The following is a 27,536-nucleotide window of genomic DNA, read 5'->3' as shown; positions in this document are numbered from 1 at the left end:
GCATAATTTATGCGGCACTCTAACCCTGAAAGGGTATTGTTTTGAAATATATATATACACACACACACACATGCAGCACTTGCCAGCACTTTTGTTACCAAAAATGATTGTAGCTGCCACAACTTCTAACCATTGGCACACACTTTAAACTGAAATCTTCAAAGGATATGGAAAGCATAGTGTCTTCTAAAAGGTCAGTGGGCATTCTAGAAGCCAAGCAGGAAAATACTTGAATTCACAGCTCTTGTTCGTGCTGCTTTCAAAGTTTTTAGAAGATTTGCTCCTCCTATTGATTTTCATAAATAGTCAATTCTTGCTTTAAGAGGATAGCCAAAGTAATTGTATTAGAAATGGAGAGACATGGTAAATTTAATGGGTCCTTCCACTATGGTTCTTTCACTAGCTTTTCTAGTCCATGGAGAATTCATCAGAGATATAAAGCTGAGATTGTGGGGTATACCTGAAATAACTGGTTACACACTGTCCATATGAAATGTCGCTTTTTCGTACACCACTTGACGAAAGACTTCTTGAAGGATGGCTGTAGATGTAGTTGTTACAGTCCCATTTTCAATATATTTGGCATGTGAGACCTCAATCTGAATGCAGTTTATGGGTGATTTGCATCCTATGATTCCTGGTTTCTGATGTAGTAAGCCTTAACAGTTAGTATTAACTTTTTATACTCTTGCCTTGGTGTTCTGGGTTTATTCAGTGTTATTGAACTCTCTGGTACATCCCGGTGGTTTTTGAGGTGTTGTCACCCTTCCATTGTTTCTGTTGAACTCATTTGGGTACCATGGTTTGGATATTTTTGAGTCTTGTGCACAGGCCCGGGCCGTGCAGGGCGTTATACCGGGGCAGTGATGTCAGGCGGGGGAGGGGCAGGGTGGGGGTTTTTAAAATGCAGGATATGGACCATTACAGGTAAGTAACGAAAAAAAAAAAACGAATTTCGTTGCCTACGCTGCATCGCCAAATGTGATGCAGTGTAGGCAACAAAATTTGTTTTATTCATTTTTTTCATTACTTACCTGTAATGGTCCATATCCCGCATTTTAAAACCCCCCACCCTGCCCCTCTCCCTCCTGACGTCACCGCCCTGGTATAACGCCCTGCACGGGCCGGGCCTGCTTGTGCACTTTGTTTTACTAATGCTGGAACTTGATGAGTTCAATGGGATCTGGTATGAAAAGATTAGCAAAGCTGTGAACCCATTTTATCATTCTGCATTTTTTTCATGTTTCCAACAGGAATTCATTTAATTTTTAATGGTTCTATATAGGCTTTAGGTGCCAGCTTGTTAATTATACACTGTCCTGAGTGTATTTCAGGATGAACTTCATGAACCAGCGATTCAGATCTCTGCACTTCCGTAAGGACTAATGGCCAACAGAAAAATGCTCAACTATGTGCGCCCAATTATATAACATAAGATAAAAAATCCACTTTTATGATTCTCAGCTCTAGCATCGATTATAATATTCTTTTGTTTCTTGACTAGAAGTGATATGAGGAGATGTCCCAGTCAGGGGGAACCAGAACTGTAGTTTGGCTGTAGACTGCTGGGAGATGATGGGAGATTTGTTCCATAAGTGCACACATCTCTATTCATGCCTTTGGCCTACTTCCAACATGTCCTACTTAAAGTAACAGGAGGTTATTGGGATGGCTGTGGATTTTGGAATGTGTGGCCTAGTGTGCATCTTGGAGTGAAGGCTGCTGCCTTGGTGAAACAATGATGTTTGCTCACAGAGGGCTGATTTACCTGTGTGGTCTCACTTGGTAGGTATGTGGAGAAGCTTGGAAAAGCTAGTGCAGCATTGTGAAAAGACAGGTTCAGCACTTCATTAGGATAGGGGAAGTCTTGGGCCTTCTGACAAGAGCCTGCAAGTTCCTAGCTTTTCTCCAGCAAGACCATGACTGTATCCAATATCCTAGTTGGTGAGTGCTCCCTTTGTACTCATGTGATATGAATATTCTCAGGTCGACCCTCAAAAAACTAGTGGATAATGTGTCCACTTGTCAGAAATCAAGATACTACATTTCAGGAATGGTTGTGCTGCATAATGAGCCACAAGCATGGTGGAGACATCATCAAGGTCTTGCCCGAATGGACATTTCTCAGGCCATCATAAGCAGGTGCAGAGGAACCATGGTCACTGGGGAGGTTTGGGCACCAAAATGCTGGCTTTGGAGGTAGTCCTATGGAGTGATTCATAGAGTAGCTACTTTCCGCCTCTTTGCCATCCTCATCTGGCACATGTGTCTACTTTCCACCTTGACCAATGTGGATCAAACTTCAAAAATTAACAGTGTGATACACTCACTGGTAATAGAAAGCAAAGTTATAGGTAGATCCCCCAATAGCCTTTTGACTGGGAACGCCATGTGGAGCGTTATTTGTGAAAGTCAAACTACTAACGAAAGGCACTTTTGAGTGCCTTTTGTTGAGTTGCTCCATTTACCCTCAGCCATTCATGAAATGTTAAGGAAAAAGTAATGGTCCAATGTGCAAGTGTTATGTACATTTTTTTAATGATCCTGTTCACAAAAAAAATTGAAATATTGAAAATCTACTTTCCGATTTCTTGCTCTTGATTAGTGGGATATGCCGAATAAGCACAACATAGATGCTTGCGATTAGAAAATGGGTTCATAACATTTTCTGAAATCCAACACTGTCTAGGCTGTGTCAAATGTTCATGATTTTAAGAATCAACATCAACGTTCCTTGCTAGTCCCATACTGGGTGAAAAATATAAACTCATTACTGAACCATTTTATTTTACTTGACTGCTTGGAGCTAGATGAAGTGACACCTCTACTAAAAATAAGTTCTAAAGCTACAAACAACTTTCACACAGTAACATCTCTCCCGTCAAAAACTAAAGCCATAGACAATTGGGTAGCCTCTCAACTTCATCAACATATTTAGAAGAATGATCTACTAGACAAGCTTCGATCAGGCTTTAGCAGCACGGAGAAAATAAATGATGATACACTATGCATCCTAGCCAGTGGAGCTTATGCTTTTCCGTCTTACCAGACCTGTCCACAACATTCAATACTACCTTCATGGCTCCAACAATTTTACCTCTATCATCTGAAAGATCAAGACGCCAGGGATCTACGTCTTTTTTGGGAAAGCTGGTGGTGTGACCATGTATTAAAGGAATAAAATATCCTCTACCATACATTTTGAGTATATCATACGTCACCTCAATATTCCATAACCTGTAAAAGGAACCCTGCCTTTGGTACCCTTTCTCTATGTGGTCCCAGAACCCCTCCATGACATGCAATATACTTATAAAGAATGACAATGGGCGTTATCCCATATATATATTATATAATACATTAGATTATATGATCTCTAATTCCAGTACATAAAAATCCCCAGTCTTTATGGATTATTAGTTATATTCTTCAAGTTATTGAAAATAAATTACCACTTTATGCATACAACTGCCATATAATAAATTGTTAATTTCCCAAAGGAATTAAAGGATTCCTTACAATATCCTTTGAAAAGATGGACAACCCCCTCAGTTATTTAGGAAGAACAGGGCAATTTACAACTTGATGAGTCTAGAAATGAAATTATTAACAAAGTTTTGGGCAGTAGGACTAGAAGACATGATCAAGATGTTAATACATTAAAATCAAGTGGATTTCATAAAGAAAAGATATGCGCATAACAACCCCGGACTACTTTCAGGTAGAAAAAAGGAGGAAAGAAGCCATTGTAATATCCACTGAAATCAAAAAAACTTTGGAAAACCTAAACTGGCTCTTCCTTCTGGCTTTCCTCAAGAATAAGATTTGTAGAACAATTTATCATTGGCTTTACTTCCGTATACTCAAGCTTGGTAGTATAAGTTAAAGTAAATGGTTAAACATTAAACACATTTAAAGTATAGAAAGGCACCAAAGAAGGATGCCCTCTATCCCCACTGGTTTTGCCATAACTTTAAAAACATTAAAAATGTTATTAAAAAACAGGCAAGAAATAAGAGGAATTAAAATACGAAGATACTGAAATAAAGGCCCTTATTTAACATAGATGATATGCTGGTGTGGTAACCAGACCCATGCATCTCACGTAAAAAACGTATTTCGCTATGACAATGGCAAATGCTGATAACGAGTGTGTTATGTGGCTTGCCTACTATCAGACATTGCTATGGATGCTTTATTCTATGCCAAAATAATCAAATGTTCAACAAATAAATAAGAGAAACAGAAGTGCCTACCTGGATATAAACTGAACAACAATTAATTGAGAGCTCCCCGTTGAGAAGAATTATATTAGGAAAACTTCCTGTTATGAAAAACAACAATCCATCATGTTTAATGATAACTAGAAAAGTATTCTACAATATAAGCTATAGACATGAATACGTGCTGATACAATTAGAGCCAATCCCGTTTTGGAACAATCATGAAATAACAATTATTCACAAATTAATTCATTGGGAAATGTTAATATAAAAGCAATAAATCAAGACAGACACATGGCAAATATGCACACAATCCTGGTCTATATAGAACTGAGAGGGGAATACAAACAAGAAGAATCAGAGTCACATACATGGCAAATAGGCTCTAAAGGAATACAGAGCAGAAGAATATGAGAACCTAAAATAAGAGGAAGTGGGAAACTGCATTGAAGAACCTGAATGAAAGACTTACAAGCAAAATGCCATAGCGTAACCCCAACCATAATATTGCTTGAGAAATGTTTGCACAACATCATCTATGTTCAATAAAATTGAGCAAAACAATATGGAAACTGTTGCATATGTAGGCTTGCCTGGAAGGGGGAACTGGAAGCACATACTTTAAAGATTTCCAGTTCTACATCTGGTTTATCCAGTCGATTGCCACAACAAAAAACCTGTTTGAAACTGTACTGGAAAGCTCAAAAAAATGAAAGAATAAAAACTGCATATTACAGATGAATCCTGCAAATTTTATAAAAGAAGTTTATTTTAAAACACATGCTGCTAGGCCCTCTCAAGGCAGATCTGTTTTGGAAAAGATTCAAAAGAAAGTTGTTGTTGATACTCAGAGAGTCTGTACGTTTAAAACAAAATGTGATACTTTTTACCGATTTATCTACACCTCAAACAAGGAGATTGCTAGAAAAACTAGGCCAACAGAAAACAGTCATGGTAGGCAAACAAATCAATTCTTCAAAACTGGAAAGGACCTGGCCATGCGACTGTTAGTACATGAATGATAAAAAGGTCTAAACAAGCAACCTAAGAAAGAGTACCCTACACTGCAAGTAAAAGACTGTTATTTCACTGAAGTCGAGGAAAAAGTCTTAATTCGCTTGACTGACTGATTAAATATACTTTACTCTGAGGAAAAGAACTTATATATGTTGGTAAATGTCTTAAAGCAACAATGGGCATGTACAGTTTGATTGTACAATTCACAGATTTATTGGCATGATTATGATTTATTTCTATTATTTGAACTTGTAAAATGTTGATAGGTCTGATAAAAATAAAAAAAATGAATGTATTTATGTACTTCTCCTTCCATTGGCACTGTGGTGTGGTTGTTCCCCTCAAATACCCCCTAAGACACCGTACCTTCTTACACACTCATATATTTAGGGATTATAGCCATGCTGGTTCTCTAAAAAGGCCCTGCAAGAGGTGCAGGTCACACCCTAATGACTCAGACCAAACAGCCCTTAAGTGAATGAGCCCAGCAATAGCAACAGATACAAACAGACTTGAGAGCGGTGTTTGCTTCCTCTACTGGCAGAACATGGGCATTAACCAAAATAGAAGGACGATGAATAGGGCTGGCTGGCTGGCTTACACAAATAATGTCCACAGAAATGTATAATCTGACAGTAATAGCCATCACGCCAAGGTCTCCAGTATGATTCTAAAGCGAGGGCTCTAAGAGGGGTGGGTCCCTCCAGGTTTCAGACAAGGCAGTAATTAAAAACTGACTTTGAAAAAGGTGCCTATGCCCTATCATGATGTCCTTTACAATCAAAAAACACTTCTCAATTACTCGACAACGAAGTTTCAACAATGATTGTAAAACCAATGTAGGCCATGCACATCAATGAGGTAGCCCTGATTAAATTTGACAAGATTTACTTAGTTTATTTCCCCAAGAGTATTTGTTTTTTTACAGGATATTGTTTTTTTCTGGATAGGATAAAGACTTCAAGTTTCCAAAAAAGTGAATTACTTTGTAATGGGGAGAAGTTCACTTTCGTACACCAGATGATAACACTGCACTGAGTCCCATTTATCGGAAGTGATAGTTTCTAAACATAAACTTAGAAACATTCACGAACTGACCCTCCCTCCCCCATGATGATTCCATCAATAAATCAAGAGGAGTGTCAGGTGTCATGCCCATCTATGTGGCTTGGGCTATTAATATGGATAGTGCACAATTATAATCTTAAACCATACACAAGAGAAGTGTTTATAGAACACAACTCTTGAACTGATGTATTTGAAGGTGCTTTCATATGTGTTGATGAAGAAAAAGGAGCCACAGTTAAATAAATTGTTAAGGATCACACAATTTGATCAAGCGGGGAATCTGGGACTGATGTCTAGTTTCACGGTGATATACTGTGCAATTACACCTATCTGCAAACTGAAAGGTTTCAGAGCTCCAACACCATCACACATCTTTCCATCAACAAAAGGGAAGAGCAGTGCTTTGCTGCAGAGAGAAATTCGTGGCAGAGTTCCACTGTGCAAGACTTTTGAATTCCTTCCCCCACCCCCCATGGGTGAGGCACACACAGATTGGCAATAGGAAAGGTCATTGTAATTATATGATTTTGTGGCTGTGGCATTTTCCGCATAATTATTAAATTCTCGAACTTAACACATAATTCATTATCTGTGCATATCTTACAAATGTTGAAAAAAATTCTAGCTCAAACAGATGAAAAGTCACAAAAAAACATGGCAACACATGTTGCTGTGCAATAGAATGCACTTTACAAAGGTTGACTAGTTATTTATTTATTTATTCAATGAGTTTTATATAGCGCTGGCTAGACCCGTAGGTATCAGAATGCTTTACATGAGGTTACACAATGTTACAAGAATGATAACAATTACACGTTTTATCAAGTTTAAGCATAACATTTAAAGAGAAAGGAAGGTGCACCAAATTAAGTTGAGAGGGGGAAGTGGAAGTGAGAAGGGAGAATAAGAGGGAAACGACAGTAGTAGAGACGAAGGGAAGTTTGCCCAATGACCGACTGGGTAGGTGACGGCCGCGGAGGGAATCCACAGCCCGTCTCCCCTAAAGCTATCAAGTAGCTCCATTGGACATCTGTCAGATAGCTAGGTCTCAGTAGACGAGGGAATGTTCCCAGAAGAACGTCAGATGTGTAACAGGATGGGAACTATAAGCAAGGCAAGAGAGGGCAAAGGTAGAGAGTAGGAAAGAAGAGATGATTACAGCAGATAGGGTTATGGGGGTAGGGTGATGGGGGAGGAGGAAGATATGGTCAGGAGAGATGAAGGAGGGTCTGTCTAAAGACTGGCTGGGTAGGTGATGGCCGAAAGATACCCTTCAGTTGGTTATTGCTGTCTTTGGGTGTTAAATGGCAATAGACACTGCCTCCTAATCTGCATTACTTCCTGCTCATTTTTTATTCCATAAACAATCACTGACCCAACAGTATCATTAGTATATCTATTACATTCTTTGTAAAGAAAAAATGCATCTCTTCTTCACAATTTTCAATGTAAAAAACATCATTGCCACAATTCTTTACATAACAAACGGTATAATTGCTCAATCATATCAATAAAACACATTCAGTCACTACAAACCAAACTCAACTCTACAATCTCCCATTCATACCAATCGCACAGCCCACAAGCACACAAGCAGCCATATGCCCCCAGGATTTTCTCAACAACACAACATGGAGATCACTATGTTCGGTCTTCCTCAAATGTTGCGTCTTACCAGGGGAACTCAAACGTTGGTCGGTGCACATTTTGGTAGAATGATTGATTGCTGAGCACCTTCTTTAGGACCTAGACCACTATATATTCTGTTTCTCAAAACAAACATGTGCGGTTTGTCACATTGTCCCTATCTCTCTTGACCAGTACACTCTTCAACATTGAACCGGCCACCTCTTCTCAAGTGGTGGTCTATTAGTACCAGATGTCCAATTCTGGGAAGAGTATCAAGCAAATCCTATTCGGATTTGAATCCATAGGCTGAGGGCCAGATGTATGCCATCCAAAAGAGTGCCTCGCAAATTGCGAGTCTTTTGCAACTCGCAATTTTGCGAGGCGCTATTTTGGATGTACAACAATGTGTAACACTCTGTTAGCGATTCCCAATGGGGTTGCAAACTGAGAGGCTCATAAATATTAATGAGCCTCTCACAATTTGTGACCCCATTGAGAATGGCAGGCCCTCCCAGGTATGGTGGCCTGCTGAGCTCAGCAGACCACCATATCTGGGAGTGCTTCTAAATAAAGCAGTTTTGTATTCAAATGCAGCCCGTTTCCCTTAAGGGAAAACGGGATGCATTTAAAAAAAAGAAAAAATAAACGTTTTTGTTTCATTATTTAAGGGCAGGCAGTGGTCCCTGGGACCACTGTCTGCCCCAAAAAATAGTTTCCTATGTATTTGCAAAGGGGAAGGGGTCCCTTTGGGACCCCTTCCCTTTTGTGATCCCATTACCACCCTCTTGAAGAGGGTGGTAATTTGCAAGTGTTTTGTGACCGCAATTATGGTCACAAAACACTTGTACATGGGGTTGCGCTCGCCATTAGGAAGGGCACGCCCCTTCATCATAGCAAGTCGCAAAACCCAATTTTGCAAGTCGCAATAAATTGCGACTCACTATTAGGAAGGGTTGTGCCCTTCCTAATGGTGAGCGCAACCCCATGTAAAAATGTTTTGTGATAGTTGTTGCTCATTTATCTTATGCAACTTACAACCATTGACAAAGCCAATAGTCCAGGCTTGTTGTAGGTGTCATGTTACTTGCTGTGTTATATATCTGGATGAGTGCTGCTATTCTCTTTACAGGAATAGTTTCTATGCTGATGGCTTGGGCTATGTAAAAACGCTCATAATTATTTATTCCTCCAGAACAGTTGTGGGGGGGATGGAGCGGATATGATGCCTACAGACTATGGTGCACCATGCTAGACTACTGTAATGATGGTCATGTTGTGGGCTGTCTCGACATTGGCAACCGCATGTCTTAGATGTTGTCTTGTTAGTTCTGTTAGCGGCCCTCTACATCAGGTTAGCGGTCTAGTGCTCTGCAACCAACTAGGACGGGCACTACGAATTGGGCTAGAGTAGCGAACGTGCTCTCAAACTAATACAGGAACACACTGCAACTTGAGCTGTGCTTACTCTCACTTTTTAGTGGTAATTTTGAAAAAAATACTATGTTATACTCTACTTTGCGCCGACCTTCATTGATTTATTTTGTTATCTTGCGCCTTAAAAAGATATTGGTCACTCCTTACCCGACCCCCGTGAAGGCTTCCTGCAGTCTCCCCGGTCCACCGCCCGTCATTAGCGGACTGTTTGATGTGGAGGGAGACTCCAGGGCTAGCCGGTCGTTCCAGAGTGCTTCACTTCCTGCCAGGACCAGTCAGAGCGGCTATCTTCATCAGGTTAGCGGTCTAGTGCTCCGCAACCAATTAGGACGAGCACCATAAATCGGGCAAATGCGCAAACGCGCAGCGAGCGCACCAAAGGCAAGCCCGTCTGCGCCCGTCCGCGCCTGGACCGAGCCCAGGGCCAGTTCTCCTGGTCGTTTAAATATAACTCCAACTCAAATATCACTTACCTATTCAAGTACTCAGTTGCTTGACATAAATAATACCAATAATAATCAACCCTGCCTTCCTTTTAAGGAGGACGCACTATTTAATAAACAACTCTCTACCTGCCCTAAATGTAGGCTTAATATAGAACCAACTAAAGCCCCCTCATTCCTCAGCACTCACACTTCTTTAACTAAACCGGATACTATCTATTTTGTGCTTATAAATGTCCGCTCCCTACCCAAGCACAAGCTTGAAATACACAAATTTCTTACTCATCACAATTTTGATTTTTTATTCCTAACTGAAACCTGGGGGAATCTATCCTCTGGTCCTGACTTGTGATTTCTGCGCTGCTACCCCTGAAGGCTATTGTCTATTTAGACAGGATAGGATGTTAAATAAGGGTGGAGGTTTGGCTATTATCTACCAGGATAAATTTGCAATTAAAACCGATACCCCGAATTTCTCAGTATGTGAAGCACTAACTTTCTCCTTTACGCTTTCAAACATTAAATCTTTTAAAGGAACATTACTGTACCGACCTCCAGGATCTCGATCTGATTTCCTTGTGGAACTTCATACCTTCCTAGAATCAATAGCAGTTATACCAGAGTTTACTTTCCTGGGAGACTTTAATTTCCATTTGGAATGTCCCACTGACACGCAAGCCTCCTCTCTGATCTCTCATTTGTTAGCATTAGGTTTACATCAGTTGGTCACCTTACCCACTCTCAGGGCAGGCCATACACTGGATGGTCTATTTACTAACAATGGTAACATCTCTCTAAATTTAGTTACCTCTCTCATCTGGACAGATCACTCTGCAATAATTTTTGCCATTAAGATTAAGAAAATCAACCCCAGAGGGAACAGCCGCCGAACATCCAGACAGATCCGGGCATGGAACAAAATTGATGTCCAACATCTGCAAGATTCTGTATCCTCTTCCTATTACAATCCTTCAGAAGACCCCGAAATAGCTTTGAATAACTACTCTGACTGGTTACACAATATCTTCTCCCTATCAGTACCATTTAAAAAGATCTCTACCAATCGAAGTGTTCGTTCCGCACCCTGGTTCTCAGAGGAACTAAGATTCGAGAGACAACACTGCAGGAACTTAGAGAGACATTGGCGTAAAGATTATAATAACAATGCCAAAACACTATACAAAGAGGCAATGATAAAATACAAACATTTCATCACCTTGCACAAGAGTAACTACTACTGTACTCAAATAGAATCGGCCAAAAATTCTCCGAAAGAACTATTTCAAGTGGTAACCAAACTTTTCACACCCCCAATAGGTACCACGCTTCAAGTTTTCCAAGATTTATGCAATTCGTTGGCTAATTTCTTTAAGGACAAAGTGACTCACATCTACTCTGACTTTGCCACTCAGGCTAATCTAGACCAGCTAACACTCAAAAACTCCTCTAATACGTCCTCTACCCACGTGTTTTCAGAATTCACTCGGTCTGTCCTGAGCAGGTACGCGAACTTGTCCTTTCAATCAAATCCGGTTCCCCCTTAGACCCTTCGCCACCTTCGATCCTTAAATTAATCTCGGAACCTATTGCGACTACTCTCAGTGACATTTTTAACTCTATGTTTAACACTGGGGTCTATCCATCAAAAAGGCTATTAATAAACCTTTACTTAAGAAATCCAATTCGGATCCGTTCGATCCAAAAAATTACCGACCTATAGCATGTCTCCCTCTCCCATCAAAAATCATAGGAAAAAATCAGAAATACTCAATTAACCCAATAAATCGACAATAATGATCTGCTCGACGATACACAATTTGGGTTCAGGAAGGAGCATGGGACAGAGACAGCTCTTATTAAGGCTTCGGACGACATCAGGATGATTCTGGATAAGGGTGGAGCAGCGGTCCTCATGCTGCTGGAACTGTCCGCAGCATTTGACACAGTCGATCATACCATCTAGATCGATGGTGTCTCCTCTATAGGCATCAATAAAAAACGGCCAGATCCTTACTCACCTCTTTTCTTGAAAATCGGACACATTCCGTCAAGCTGGGGGATTTTCTATCTCCGGTCTTTTCCCTCCCATGTGGTGTGCCTCAGGGTTCGGCATAAGAGGTCAAGCCCATCCCATGGGTCAAACCCATGGGATGGGCTTGACCTCTTATGCCTATGACACCCAACTTGTACTCGCAATCCATAATGATAGAGCAGAAGTGGCAGTCAATTTTCAAGAAGGAATGCGTGACATCAGTTTCTGGATGTCTCGCAATTGCCTGAAGCTAAACTCCAATAAAACGGAGGTAATGACTTTCGGCAATTTACTCCCAAGCTGGTCCCCAACTTGGTGTCCAACTGAAATAAGACCTCCCCTACTTCCTGTAACAAAGGTTAGGAATCTGGGAGTGATGTTTGATGACAAACTTTCATTTATACATCATGCTAATGCTCTGCTGTCTTCATCTTTTTTTACTCTCAAAATGATCAGAAAACTTCTCCTTTTTCTTCCACCGAGTGCAGGAAAAACCCTTATGTGCACTTTGATCTTATCTAAGATCGACTATTGTAATGGTCTTTTTTTAAATGCCCAGGAAAAAGTTCTGAATAAATTGCAGCTAATTCAAAATTCAGCAGCAAGTATTCTATCAGGCACGCCCAAGTTTAAATCCATTTCCCTGGTAATACGCCAGCTTCACTCGTTGGCAGTTAGGAATCGAATTAAATTCAAAGCTCTCTGTATAGCATACAGAGCAGTTAATAATTCAGGACCCAAGTTCCTAAGAAGGTCACTAGGGCGTTATACTCCCAGTAGACTACTGCGTTCCTCCTCAGCTTGCCTTTTAACTGTCCCTCATACAAAGAAAACATCATGGTTTCTCAGTTGCCATAGCGAAACTATGGAACTATGTGAAGGGGCTAGCCCCTTCACATTAGGGCTAGCCCCTCTCTCCTTACCTTTAGGAAGTCAGTAAAAACGTGGCTTTTTAACCAGTAAACAATATATTTATCTTCTCTGTCTTACTGTTTTTCAGCGCCGAGACACCTTCGGGTATTTGTGAACTATACAAATTGCATAAATAAATAAATAAATATTTGATACGCAAAGTATTGTACGGTTGTATATTCTAATTGGTGATACTACTGTTTGATTTCACCCCAAAGCACGCCCAGCCAGTGTTCCTGCTTAATGAAAAATCAATAAACTCTGTTTAAAAAATATATATGTATCTGGATGAATGGATAGAAGCAGCAAAATATCAGTTGGGCAGCACCCTATGCTAAGCACAGTTTTTTAGCTAAAGTGTTTTAAGCCACGCTCTTAAATACAATGGCCACGTCCCTATGAGAGACATTCCCCCCCACCCCCCCCCCCCCCCCACCCCCTCCCCACCCCCGTTTTGTCATCCCACTTAGAGCCCTGCTGGTCTGCCTACAGATGAAGCGTGCTGCATGAGCTGAAAATGAAAGGGCTGACTTTGCTCTCGCTTACCGTGAAAGTAGGAAGTGCCTTGTTTCCTATAGTGCTAAATAATTAGCTATAACTTTCTCCTAAGCGCTGGCTGCCCGACCAGGTCAATTCCCCATCTAGGCTGAGAGACACCTGTTCCCACCAACCACAGAAGACAAATGTCATTCAACCTAATTCCTCGCATGCACAAACCCTGCCTGGAAAGCTAGAGTCCTGCGGTGAACACGAAGCAACAGTTAGCTACCTACGAAACGCTGAAAATAACGACAGAAATAAATAAATACATGCACCATACCTACTCTGCCTCGCGCACGCTCGTGGGAGGCAGGGGGAGGCAGTAGGGAGCGCTCACCTGGAGGGCAGTTGCTGCAGCATTTGTTCTCATATTCATGCTGTGTGGGCAGACACTGCAATGCAAAGCCGGCAGGGGAAAGGAGCAGCAGGAGGCAGGACAGCCGCAGGGGGGAGGCCGGGAGGGAGGAACCCTTAGCCCCCAAGGTGAGCATCATCCCGTGAATGTCGTCCTCCTCGCCGTCGACTGCGCCTAGAGAAGTCTGAAGTCGAGGCGCTCTGCAGGGCTGTTAGTCATTCAAGCTCTGGGCAGTTACTCACAGCCCAGCGCCAAGTGGGAGCCGTTCCACGCACGAGCCGCTTTATACATAGCAGGGAATTTCCCCCAACCTGCACTTCCCCGTCGCTCGAGACGACAGTTTCTTAAAGTGCGCACGAGGCGGTTTTGTTCTTGAGAGTGAGACCCAGAAGAACGCTGGCACGTCATTAAATAAAAGGAAATATAGTATTTGTGTTAAAAAAATATATATGCTCATTGGCGCTGGGTGAGATCGCTCAGGCTCTTGATATGCTACTGACTCCCCGGCCCCACAGAGCTGCGAGTTCACGTCAGGTAGATTTATCAAGGTTCACGCAGCACAACGCAGCCAGAGGACTTGCTGAGCTGGGCTGTGTGCAATGTATGGCACTTCCCTGATCTCTGCCTGTGCTGGCGCACAATCTGCTGCCTAGCGCCGATGCAGGTACCTTTGCGCCATGGTGCAAGGGTGCCTGTGTTACAGGTGGGATTGCAGAATGCAGCACATTTACAAAGAGGCAACAACGAGGAGAAATAAAGATATTTCTCCTCTTTTCGCCTCCTCCTGGAAGCCGTAGCATTTTGACGCATTCCCAGGTACACCAGTGTTGGTAAGGCTGGGAATATGCTAAAATCATTGGGTGGATGCGTGGGAACGCTGACGCGCCACCCATGAAACAAATTCCATGTCAGAGTAACGCAAGCAGGGCTGGACTGGCCGTAGTGGGCACCGGGCAATCCCCCGGTGGGCCGCACGGGTGGGGGGCGGTTTTGGGCCCCTGGGGGCCGTTTTTGTTACAGGGCCGTTTTTGCTGCAAACTTTGTACCAAACTCGGCCAAAAACCGGCCCCGGCAAAGAGCTCGGCGGCACCTCCGTTTCCCCCCCCCCTGAAAGGGGAAGGGAGGGACGGCCGAGCACTTTGCCAGGGCCAGTTGTGGTTCTCAGTCCGTCCCTGAACGCAAGGCAGCAGCTTACGTTGCCTTGGGTTACTCCAGATTTTCCAAGCTACGCAGGGCCACGTTTACTTGGTAAATCTGACTTGGGGACTGCGTTGCCCTTATGACACATTGTGTGTCACAAATGCAACACAATCCCTTGATAAATCTTGTTCCTGGTGTTTTGAGAGGATAGGCCTGTTCAACCCATCTTTAGATCCTGAGATGCGCACCCCTTCCAGCTCCACCCAGGGGCGGCTGGTGACATTTGAAAGTGGTGAGGCGTAAACTAATTTGCATATTGCACTGCAGCGAGCGAGCGAGCCCGAACCACCTTGCATCCATCCATACATCATTCATGCTTCCACCCACCCACCCATCCTGCATCCATACATCATTCATTCATGCATCCATCCATCCACCCATCATGCATCCACCCATCATGCATGCATCCATGCATCCATCCATACATCATTCATGCATCCATCCACCCACCCATCCTGCATCCATACATCATTCATTCATGCATCCACCCATCCATCCATCCACCCACCCATCCAAACTGCATCCATCATTCATGCATCCAACTACCCATCATGCATGCATCCATCCATGCACCCACTCTCCCTGTTCAATTTCCTTTGCTGCGGCTCTTAGAAACCGGCCAATCACGTTTAAGCTGGGTCCCCCAACTCCACCATCTAATATATTCACATTCATTTTACCCTTACTGTAAACATCCGTGGTCTCTATGGAGGAAAACTGACCTGACAGGAGTCTGCGAGAAACTGGCTATAAGTTTGTGATTTACATCCCCACTGAACTTTTTTCACACTGTCTACGGTTGATTAATAGCCACATTGGACACATCCGTACAGGGTGCACTCTTTACTTAAGACTGCACGCTTTTCTTCTTTCAGCACTGCAGTGCTGTCGGGCATCTTAAACAAATAAAACACGTCAAAACACTTTTTTCCTCCTTACTTGCGTGTGGTCACTCTTTTGCACATCTCGTGTCAACAGGCTGCCATGTCCGCACTAATTGTTTCCATATTTCAGACAATCCTGGTGCTGCAGGGGCACAGGTTACTCTACGCCCACAGCACGCCCATTAGGAGACCGAAGGGCTCCTAATGGGCATGCGCAAAAAAGCACGAACACAAGTGCGCATGCGTGGGCACGGGTAAAAAATTCACCCTCCGTCCCCACGCATGCGCACTCGTGTTGCTGCCTGCCTGGTGACAATCATGTCAATCAACATGACGCCTCCCGACGTCATGCTGACTGGCATGCATTGTCAGTTCTCCCTCGGTGTCTCCTGCAGGCAGCTGCGGGCGGCACTCCATGTTTGCCAATGACCTCAGTCTTGACTTGCTCACCCCCACTTATTTCATAGTGAACTACACACCCACCTCAGTCAGTTTAGGTAAATCTGGATGTGCTCGACTCACACCTATTCTAGAACTGGGTTACAAACATAGCTCTGCCAATGTACCTCACAACTTCACCCTGAACTAATCCAGTGTAGGGCCCATACTTAACTTTGCCATTGTCTCTCGGTTCTAAACCACAGCAACCACTGTTATTCCAAAACTACAATCCAGTGACCTCTCTACCGTTAGTGCAGCAGTTGCAGTGGCACCAGGACACAGAGCCCAGAGGGTCCATTGAACCTTGATAATGTCTTCCTTTCCTGCCCAATAGCAGTCAAAGGGATCATTTTCCTCGCTTGCGCCAGGGACCATAGCATCCTTGTTATGCTACTACTAGGATCCACACAAGGTGTGCTTACGCCCATAATTGTGACATGCTCCTTCTTAAGTCATTCTAGTAATCATCAGCAGCCCTTGTGGTATAGCAGCAGGAACCATCATCAACAGCCCTTGTGGTATAGCAGCAGGAACCCATACTGCACCTATTTTGTTCAAGACAGCCCTAGTCACATTGGTAAATTTACATACAGAAATCTATACACATGAAGATCAATACCTACACCTCGGCAGTGATCTCCTCATTGATGGAATTCAAAATGTGTAACTTTTCGGTTGTTTGTGGAGCTCTCTGCCACCAGGGTGGAGATTTTTCTTTTGAAAGTAATAGGGCAAAATTAATAAAGCGAATCAGATTGTAAAAAAGCATAATATATTTATTTATTTAAATTAAAAAAAAAACATCCTTCACTTACCCTTCTTCACGTACGGCTAACAAGAGACAACACACTACCTCAAAAACTAAACATACCATTTCATTTTAATTTAAATTAATGTTACTCATTTAATTCATTTTTTTAAATACATTAAATTAATTAAAAAATGTATTCCTCCTTACAGTTTCAGTTGTATTTTATATATTACAACCTTGATTGCAAGTTATGTTTTATGTTTACATAATTTTAAAATCTATTTTTATTCAGTTAGCATTGAAATGAAGTTCAATGGTGAAAATTGTTTGTTATGTTAATAATTGTTTTTAATAAAAACAAATTCTGACATTTAAACTGTTTTAAAAAAAATGTAATATACATTTATTGTATATTGTTTCCTATGTGGGATAAGTGCTATTTGCTGCTCCAATGTTTTCTTTGGGTGTGTTTTGAAGGACCAGTTGTTGGCCATAAGCTGTGCTTGACTTACTCCAAGGATCTGCGGCTTGGCTCGAGTAAGTCTGTTTTGTCAGTAGTACTACAAAATTAGATGTAGATGTGTATTTTGTGAAAGTGCATTGCCTTGCCTACTTGTGGTTGTGTTTTTTTGTTTTGTTTTGGCATGTCCCTCTCCCCACCCATTTTTAGTATTTTTCTGCATCTCCCACCACTCTCCCTTGCACCTCACAAATTTACCACTAAAATCTATACCACTATGTGGAGGTCTCGAACCCTGGGGAGAAGATCGCCATACAAAAAAGATATGAGAGGCAGAGGTGAAGATATCCCCCAGAAGTGTGAGAATTGCATTTGGACTATACAAAGTTTGCAGTAGTATCTTTTACTTCGAGATGGCTTTCCTGAAAGCTGGTGGTCGCTGTGAAATCACCACAACAAAGATTGAACTCTACGAGGTGCAGTATAACCACTGTGCTGTCATCTCAGACACGGTTCCTGGTTCTGAACTTTTCTTTCAAAAAGATTTTATGATGTTTTTTAGTGCTATGGAACATAAGTAATATCAACAGCACAGAATATGTCTCAAGCTTTATCGGCACATCCCAGGTCTAGTCTGGCACGCCCCCCTTTCCCCACACCCCAGTGCCAGATTAAATCCTGTGAAGGCCCATGGGTAGTCGAAATTTCGGGGCCCCCTCACAAAATATCTCCTAATACGTTTTTAATTTTACTAACCAACAATTTTAATAAACCAATTTATTACACAAAACTAAACATTAACAATTAATGTTATTATACAATAAGAAGCTTGATTGTAATTTGCTTTCAAGCTCAAATCAATATTATTTTGATCCGTTGTCGTGTGCCCCCTAAAAGGAGCGGGCCCGTAGACCGGTGCCTACTTTGCCTACTTGGTCTGGACAGCCACCCCCCAGATCCCTGGGGGTCCTACGCTTACAACCAGCAGCCTCAGGCTCAGATATTGACTCCTAAACAGCAATGACACACTTACTCCCCCTTAGTTACGTGGTAAGTAGTAGATATCGTTACGAATTTGTGCAGCCACAAATGAAGTCCTTAGCGATACCAAAGGGGATGATGGACGGAGCGTTGGAGCAAATCAAACACTCACCCCCAGTCAACTGATCTGGGTTTAATCCATCATCGTTCTTTATCTCACTCCACCACCCCAGTTCAGACATGGCCATATGGAAATCAGTCTGACCCTGTGCCTCATGGGAACTATCCAGCCCGAACTGCCAAGCCATATCTTTCCTGGACCGGAAATAAGCTTCCGAGGACCGGTTTCTGGCTAATCAGCTGTCATCAGCCGGGCTAGCTTGAATCCAGTGGCAAAGTGAGCAAGGGACCCACGTCTGGGCATACCCTGCTAACTTAGTGTGAACAAGATCAAATCAATATTATTTTGATCCGTTGTTGCGTGCCCCCTAACAGGAGTGAGGCCCATAGACCAGTGCCTACTTTGCCTACTTGGTAGTCCGGACTGCCACCCCCCCAGATCCCCGGGGGTCCTACGCTTACAACCAGCAGCCTCGGACAATGCATGTGGTCAGATATTGACTCCTAAGCAGCAATGACACACTTAGTTATGTGGTAAGTAGTAGATATCGTTACAAATTTGTGCAGCCACAAATGAAATCCTTGGCTTGCAATTAGAGCATCGGGGACCACTCAACTCGAAATTATGTCCCATCTCAGGGAGCCCCCATGATCGTTTCTCTCTCGCTAGTAGCATCCAGTGTCTCCTCGCCCATTCCAACATAGTGGAGCTATGGCTTGACTTCCATTTCAGGGCAATACGTTTTTTCGCTGCCAGAGACATGCTTGTAATCAAGCTCCAGTCCATCTTTATTACATATTTAATTTCTGGCGGTCCTATATTCAAGATCAGCGTTGCTGGGTCTAGTTGCAGTGGGAAGCTGACCACTCCCCTGATGTGGCTGAGGATCTCTTTCCAGAAAGTCAAGAGCCTCAACATGCCCACCACACATGTAATGTGTCACCCACCTGTTCGCACCCTCACCAGGATAATCCATCTGCTATACTATACATGTTTTGCAATTTCTCAGGGGTCACATTCCATCCCATCATTATCTTGCACATGGTTCATCTGTTCTGGACAATTTTACACAGAGAGGTGATATCTCCCCACAATTTCTCCCACTGAGATGCTGAGAACTGCTTTGCCAAGGCCTTTTGCCAACACGCCAACGTAGGGCCATGCATGGCAGGTACCAACTTCTGACAATATTGCATAGGCATTGGAGATAAGACCCTTTGGTCCACTGTATGTGGCAAAACATTTTCCCCATATCGTAAAGGGTCTGAGAGTCAACGCTTTAATGTCTGCATGGAGGGCACAATGCGCAAATGGAAGCAGTGGATACAGTCTACTTCCTGGAGGCAGTACCCCTGCTAGAAGTGAAGAAAAGGTATAGTGGCTAGTCTCTGAAACAGGCCCCTAAGCATTTTACAGGCCCCTTCCTCCCAACGGTCAAAGTCTCCTTTAATTAGACCTGGTGACAAGGCCCAATTCTCTAGCATTGGCGAATAGGGGGAGGTTAAGGATTTTAGGGACAGAGTTCTCATAAGCGAGTCCCGTACTTTCATAGCTGGCTTTAGTAGTTCAGAGTATTAACAGATCTGAGGTCTTGTGTATTTGTGGAGACAGGGCATAGTCCACGGTGCGCGACTCATCACCGCTGCTTCCATGTGGATCCAATTGTCCTCCGTTTCAAGTGAGGAGTATTCGACGAAGAAAAGGAGTCGGTACACCTGGCAACATTTTTTAACATTAAGTAGTTATACCTCCAGAGCGGCGATTGCCCTGCACGACTCTCCTGGAGACCCTTGTCTGCACCCCCTCCTTCCCAGATAAATATCTCTTTCTGAAGGGTCTTTATGGCATCGTATGGGAACACCACTGGTAAGGCATGGAGAACATACAGTAATTGTGGTAGTATATTCTGTTTATAAAGCACAACAGAGTAGGGTGCCAGTGTCAAACAAAAGGGCACAGGGCCCCAAATTGGGTCCAGCAACTCCAATTAGGAGTCACGTGTGGGGCGTTCAGAACGGGAAGGCCATCCTTAGTAGAAGAGAATGCCTCACACACATCATAGTGTCATTCTTCATCAGCGGCATCCTCTCCCCACCCCAGTATGATGGTACTACAGAGGCGGACTCGACCTCCTCAAAGTCTTGGCGGTAGTAGGGAGTTCTTACATAAAACTACTGGACAGAAATGGGATCCAGCTAAATAAAAAATACCTTCGGGTTCCCCAGTTATCGATTTTATTTGTGAGGACCCTAGGTATGTTAACATCCAATCTAATGATGGGTGTCACGGAGTGCAATGATTCATGTCCACCCTATATTTGCCAACATGTTTCTGCCCTCCAAACGTAGCCCAAAAGGTCTGGGGCATTCATCAGGGCTAGAGGATCCTTAAAGTGTTACCGTTGGTGTCAAAAGGAGCCCAGATATTAATGTAAGTGAAACACCTGCCAAGTGAATCCTACCTGGGGTACTACCTCCAGGATTCCTTAGATAACCTATTTAGGGAAAAACAGAACACAACACAGTATGCACACATCTGTGTTACAAAGAGAGAAATCACACTGTACACACATGTATACAACTGTATTACAAAGAGAGATAAAATATTGAGATCCCTCATCCACGCTAAAAGGATCAAAGAAATCATTCAATGATCACACCGTGGTTCATTATACACCATAATATGTCACCCAAAACATGCAATTAATGGCAGTGATAGAGGCAAGCGACTATGAATGGTACGTATAGTGGGTATCCATTAAAGTGACAGGAGCAACTAGCTCCACATGCACAGACAAGAGGCAACATTACACTTACTATGTATTGGACTGAATTCATTCCACTGTTAGTTAAGAGGCCTGTATTATAACCAATAAAACAGCACAATATACAAATTCACTACTGCACCTACGTCTTACCCTAAGCTTTAGGAAATACCAGTAAGCTGGTCAAGGAGAGGGTGATATCCTTCATTGTCACACTCTGCAAAGTCCGCAACAAGTTATATGTGAGGGACAAACAAAGGGCCCAAGTATCCCATACTCACCAACTACTGGGGTTCTAGGTGGGTCAAGGTGCACAACATTTGAACAATTTTGCAACATTATCACATGTGACCTTAATGAGGTTGTTTGATGTCAACCCCTAACGAAGTAGGATTGATTCTAGAGATTAAAATAGTAGAATCAAACAGATCAGATACTCACCTGGCCTTCTCATGACCTGGATATGTGAGTAGTTAGGGTATTATGTTATCTGTCATTGGACATGCCTTCCTGCTATGAGAAATGTGAATGTGTCGCTTTCTTCTTTTCCTTTTTTGTCCCTCACACATTACTTGTTGCGGACTGTGCAGAATGAAACAATAAAGGATAAAAGCCTCTCCTTGGATAGCCATCTGGTATCCCCTAAAGCGTAGGGTAAGACGTAGGTGCACTAGTGAATATGTATATTCTCTAATTTTATTTATTATAAAACTGGCCTCTTAACTAACTGTGGAATAGATTCAGTCCGATACATAGTAAGTGTAATGTTACCTCCTGTCTTTTATGGGTACCCACTACAAGTACTATTCACAGTCGCTTGCTTCTGTCACTGCCATTGATTGCATTGAATGATTCTTTTGATCCTTTAGCGTGGATTAGGGAATTCAATATTTTATCTCTCTTTGTAATACATGTGTATATATGTGTATACGGTGAGTTGTCTCTCTTTTTAACAGCATGTGTGTATACTGTGTTGTTTCAGTTTTGCCCTAAAAAGGTTATCTAAGGTATCCTGGAGGTAGTAGCCCAGGTAGGAATCACTTGGGACTCTTAGTAGGTGTTCACTTACATTAATATCTAAGCTCCTTTTGACAGCTAGGGCAACACTGTAGGGATACTCTAGCCCTGATGAATGCCCCAGACCGTTTAGGCTAAGTCTTGAGGGCAGAAACATGTTGGCAAATATAGGTAGGGCGTGAGTCATTGCACTCTGTGACACCCATCTTTAGATTGGATTTTAACATACCTAGGGTCCTCACGAATAAAAGTGATAACTGAGGAACCGGAAGGTATTTTTAATTTAGCAGGATCCAGTTTCTGTCCACTAGTTTAATGTAAGAACTCCCTTTTACCTCCAAGTCTTTGAGGAGGTTGAGTCTGCCTCGGTAGTAACATCTTACGGGGGGATGCAGATGATAAAGCATGACACTTTTATGTGTGTGAGGCATCATTCGGAAAGGCCCCCACGCGACTCCTAATAGGAGGTGCTGGACCGGTCCTGTGCCCTTTCGTTTGACACTGGCACCCTACTCTGATGTGGTTTGCGAATTTTTTGAAGAACTGTAGAGGTGCCTTTTTCTTCCCTATCTCTCTTTTATGGTATTGAGGTGTGTTCTGCTTAACCACTGCTACCCTGCCCAACCATGACAAGAAGAGACTCTTCCATTTATGGAAATCACTGGTGATCGCATGTATCAGTTGAGGGTAATTTGCAACCTACAGTAGGCGTTGAAATGGTGTAATATACATACCTAGGTACTTCATTTTCTTTTCTGCCCAGCGCAAGGGAGTGGCCATGAGTATTTCCAATGTGGGATCCACTGGAATTCCTATGCTAATCATCTCCAATTTACTGAGATTGCCCTTGAAGTCAGAGATCTTTTCATATGCTTCCAGGGCCCCATTACATAAGGGATGGAAAGGTTGAGTTCCGTAAGTGCCAGTGAGACGTCATTAAAAAATAGGTGGATCTAATGATGGTCACTCCCCAAAAGGCTTACAGTTGGTATCCTGGCATCACCGTACCATGCCCGCCAGAAGCTTGATAGACAGGACAAAGAGGATGGGTGGCAAAGGGCAGCCTTGTCGTGTTCCCCTCTTCAGTGGGATTGCATCTGAGCACAATCTGTTTACCCGGACTTTCGCTGTGCAGTGCTTATAGCAGGCTGCTATCCAGGTTTGTATATTTATCACCAGGCCTATGGCAGTGAGCACCTGGAATAACTAATCCTAGTTGACCCTGTCAAATGCCTTCTGAGCATCAAACGACAGGAACACCATGGGGATTTTCTTATTATAGGTCTTCTCAATCAAAGCAGAACCCATTGTATATTATCCATGGCCTGTCACTGGGGAATGAAACCTAACTGGTCTGGGTTAACTGGGTAGGGAAGGTGTGGTCGGAGTCTATTCACCAATACATTCGTAAACACTTTTAAAATTCAGGAGCACTATGGGCCTATGGGACACACATTTATGTGCAGGTTTGTCTGCCTTATGGATAAGAGCAACATGAGTGGGCTGCATCAAGGAGGCGACCGTTCATGTTTGCAGGAAGGAGGTTAATAGTGTGGTGAGAGTCAGGGCCAGCTCTAATGCGAAATATTTATAGACCTGATTGGTGAGACCATCTAGCCCGGGTCCGTATCAGTGTGCATATCTTTTATTGCTCTCAGGACTTTGTCTATTGTCATCAGTTCTTCCAGGCTATCTGCATTGGCCTGTGTTAAACGGGGGATAGAGGCCTCTCTAAGATAAACCTTCACAAACCCAATGGACAACATCTCTTTGGAGTATAGGGTCCTATAGTAATGGCTGGACGTGCCCCTTTTCCCAGCATTAATGCTCAAGATTTGGGCTCCTCTTCCCTCTACAGGCGGGAAGAGGAGTCAGGTTAAAATCCACCACCCAGAGAGGATTCTCCGATGCCCATGTCCTAACCTTGTCTGCTAGGTTTTAAATGTACTGCGCCAGGCCCTCATTTTGGACATATGCCTTGAGGATAGCCAATGTTTGATGCTGCACCTTCCCCTCTAGGTGCACAAAGCACAACTCTAGAAGGTCTTGCTTAATCATAACATCGAAGGAAAAATCCTTGTGTATGCTAATCATCACCCCTTCCTTTTTAGTTGATCGGACTGCTAAATATTGGGTTAGGTAGAGACAATGTCTCATAAAGTTTGTGTCCCCAATTCTCAGGTGTGTCTCTTGAAGGCATACTATATCCAGTAACAGGCCTCTGATTTCCCTCCAGATTTTATGTATCTTAAATGTTGAATCCCCTCACATTCCACGTAAGTATCTTAACTATTGGGTATGGGTGTATGAGATAGAGAACATCTTTCCTGTATCCTAATCTCACACGTAGTGCCATGTAGCAATACTGAGCCATCTGTTCTAGCTGAAGCCTGTCCAAAAAACAACAAACCATTTTTTTGTCCCCTTCTGGAGACCCATAACACCCCCCCCCCTACTCCCCTTTCCATCCAAACCCACTCCCCCATCCCCTAACTTCCCAAACACGAAGGGTAAAGGAACCAAGACAATCCCAATATGGTGGTGAACTATGAAGTGGCCCTACCCGTTCCCTCTGGGCCCCCCTGCACCAAACTGCTGGACAAAACCCCCGGCTCATCAATACATCCATAGAAAAGCATCTCGGCCAGTCCAATCCAGCTGCTTAGCCCACCCCGTATCACCCTTTCAGTCTCTCCTTCCACAGGGGGAATGCATGAAATTGAATCAATATGTGTATCGTCTGTAAAATGGATCCACATGAGGGCCCCTTTTCCATGCTGATGATGCAGTGTCCTAAGGGACCAAGCAAGCTGAGCTCCTTCACCCCGGGACAGGCTCATGGTCATTAGTAGCTTCCCACCCTTGCACAGTGTGCCTCAAGGCTGGTACCCCTTGCCTTCCATTTGCCATGTCGTCTTTCGTCTATGTCCGGTCATCTCCCATCTGTTCCTGGTGCGCCAAGGCTTGTCGTCACCCTCCCTTGCCTCTGTGGTCAGGCTCACTCTGCCGACCGAGGTTTGACTCTTGTTGGCGTATACTGGAGCATCTGTGAATTCTTTTGAGGGACTCAGCAGCTCCTGCGCCTCCTCCACCATGCAAATAATGCAGGTCCTGGCCCCTATCCGGAACCACAGTGCAAAGGAGAAGACCAATCTATACAGTATTTGCTTTCTACAGAGTTCTGCAGTCACTGGGGAGAGCAGACATCATCTGTTGAAAGTCGTTTGGGACAGATCCTGACAAAGATCGATCCCTCGGTCTCAGGAGGTAACTATGTCCATTTTCCTGACCCCACCTCAATTTGGAGTCATTGAGGTGGAACGATCCCAATTTAGCCATATCTCATGGTCGGGCACCTCGGGAGCCATTGGGTACTCCACCTGCATGTGCTCAAATGATAGGGCTGTCTGGAGTGGAATCATCTTTGAGCACAAATTGAAAGTGAGCTTTATACCAGTCCAAAACATCATCCCCTTCCTCTTGCGCTGGGACATTGCAGATCCACACATTGTAACTCCTTGCATCGTCTTCCAGATCCTCACACTTGTCTCACAGTGCCCTAATTTTACTCTCCATCTTTGAGTGTGAGTCTTGAAGCCTAACCACCCAGCTGGTTGTCAAGTTCTCTTTTCATGATGGGGGACTCCACATCACCTTTCTTTGTAGCAATGGTGACTTGGTGTCCCAGGGAAGGAGGTCTCCCTTCTCCTCTCCCCCCAACATGAGCTGCTGTGGAGGGCCCTAGAAATTGCTTATCTGGTTCTGTCTACCTGGGCCACAGGACATAAATCATCAATGCGGAGGACTCTGAATCCGCAGCTCCAGAACCCTCCTCCACTTGTCTCAGAATGGGGCCAGAGGATCAGCCAGCAGGCCTGTGTGGTAAATAATGACCCCTGTGGGCACCTGCTTTCTCCCTGCAGTGTCTCCCAGGCTATTTATTTCCACCACAAGTAGGTCCCCGCTCATTGTCTGCAGATGGCATTTCAGTCAGGAAGCATCCTATGGGAAGTGGCATCCCATGGAGCACCCTGATCATGGTCTCCGGAGCTCCCCGGGGGCTGCCAGCAGGAACCTCCAGTCTCACTTAGGCCAAGCTCTCAATGCCTCATGGGGTCCGAAGGATAAGCACCGCACAGTTGATAGAGTGGAAATGTTGATTTTTCTTTTCCTCGTTTGTAAGGGTGCATCATAATCACGAGCACCAGCGTATAATCGCGCCTTGTGTAACTGTGTGTGTTAGAATTTTGAACCTTGTTAACGTATCTACGAGACATATTTTAGTTTACTGACAATATGAAGAATTAACATAGGAATCAAATGTAACCAGCAGAAAACACTAACCTGAAGAAACTGTGTAGTGAAGTTTGACTATTCTCATGTACTAAATGTGTTTAAGAACAAAAGTTTCTATAATGTGGTAAATGGGTTAGTTGAAATAAAATGTAGTTATGTAACTAGTTGTAATGTTTCAATGATGCGTTCTTATGTTAGCTAAAGCTGTAGGCCTGAAATGTAAACCCCTGACAATTTTTGCTTTAGAATTCATGTTCTGAATTTCATGTGCACTGTGAAGGCTGTCCTTTTTCACACTTTGCATTGCAGGTGAAGAAGCATCTTTGAAGCAAAATAATGTCTCTTTTTTTTAGCAGCAAGGCAAAGAGAGAAGAAGTTACAATCATTTGACTGGGAGGCGACAAAGAACAGAAGTTGGGTACACACGGAAAAAGAATGAGAACCAAGGACAAACTGTTGCAAAGGATGGAGGGAGAACACCGTGGAGAAGTACGCTCATGACTATACCCATTGTGGAGTATGTGCTAGAGGTGCACAATGGGAACTTTACCTGTGGGGAACTGGTTGCTGGAATTACCATCTTCCTTGCCTTTGGAGAGGGAGCATCTCAGAACGAGCTCTCCTCTTGCGATAGTGGTTTCATGTTGCTTGACACATCTCCATAGTGGAGAGACTTCTTAGGAAGACATCACTACTTACACCTTTAGCCTTAACCCCTTCGATGCTCATGACGGAACGGTTCCGACATGAGCATCGGTCGAGCTGTGCTCATGACGAAACCGTTCCGTCATGACCATGGCGTTTTCATTAGGGCCCAGCACCGGCGGTAAATCTGCACCGCACGGATGAGGTTAATCCGGAATGCTTGCTCACTAAAGTAGGGATGTCGCTATAGCGATAGATTAAAATGTTTTTCACTCACTAACCCTCGATGCAGGGAAATTTGGACTCTTGCTTTTTGAAACTTT

General features: G+C 43.4%; 1 protein-coding gene across 1 annotated transcript in view; it reads right to left on the bottom strand.

Moving 5' to 3' along the window:
- TNFRSF4 (TNF receptor superfamily member 4) overlaps positions 1-13,945 on the bottom strand; it is a 94,323-nt gene extending 80,378 nt beyond the window's left edge. The window contains exon 1 of the mRNA XM_086921471.1: positions 13,636-13,945. Within this exon, the coding sequence (XP_086777597.1) occupies positions 13,636-13,792 (157 nt within the window). The 5' untranslated portion in view covers positions 13,793-13,945. The remainder of the gene's footprint in view (positions 1-13,635) is intronic.
- Between the last annotated feature and the right edge of the window lie 13,591 nt (positions 13,946-27,536).

Source organism: Lissotriton vulgaris, chromosome 5 (genome assembly GCF_964263255.1).
Source record: "Lissotriton vulgaris chromosome 5, aLisVul1.2, whole genome shotgun sequence".
Classification (NCBI taxonomy): domain Eukaryota; kingdom Metazoa; phylum Chordata; class Amphibia; order Caudata; family Salamandridae; genus Lissotriton; species Lissotriton vulgaris.
Note: the sequence above shows the minus strand (reverse complement) of the source record. Positions and strands in the feature narration are given on the sequence as shown.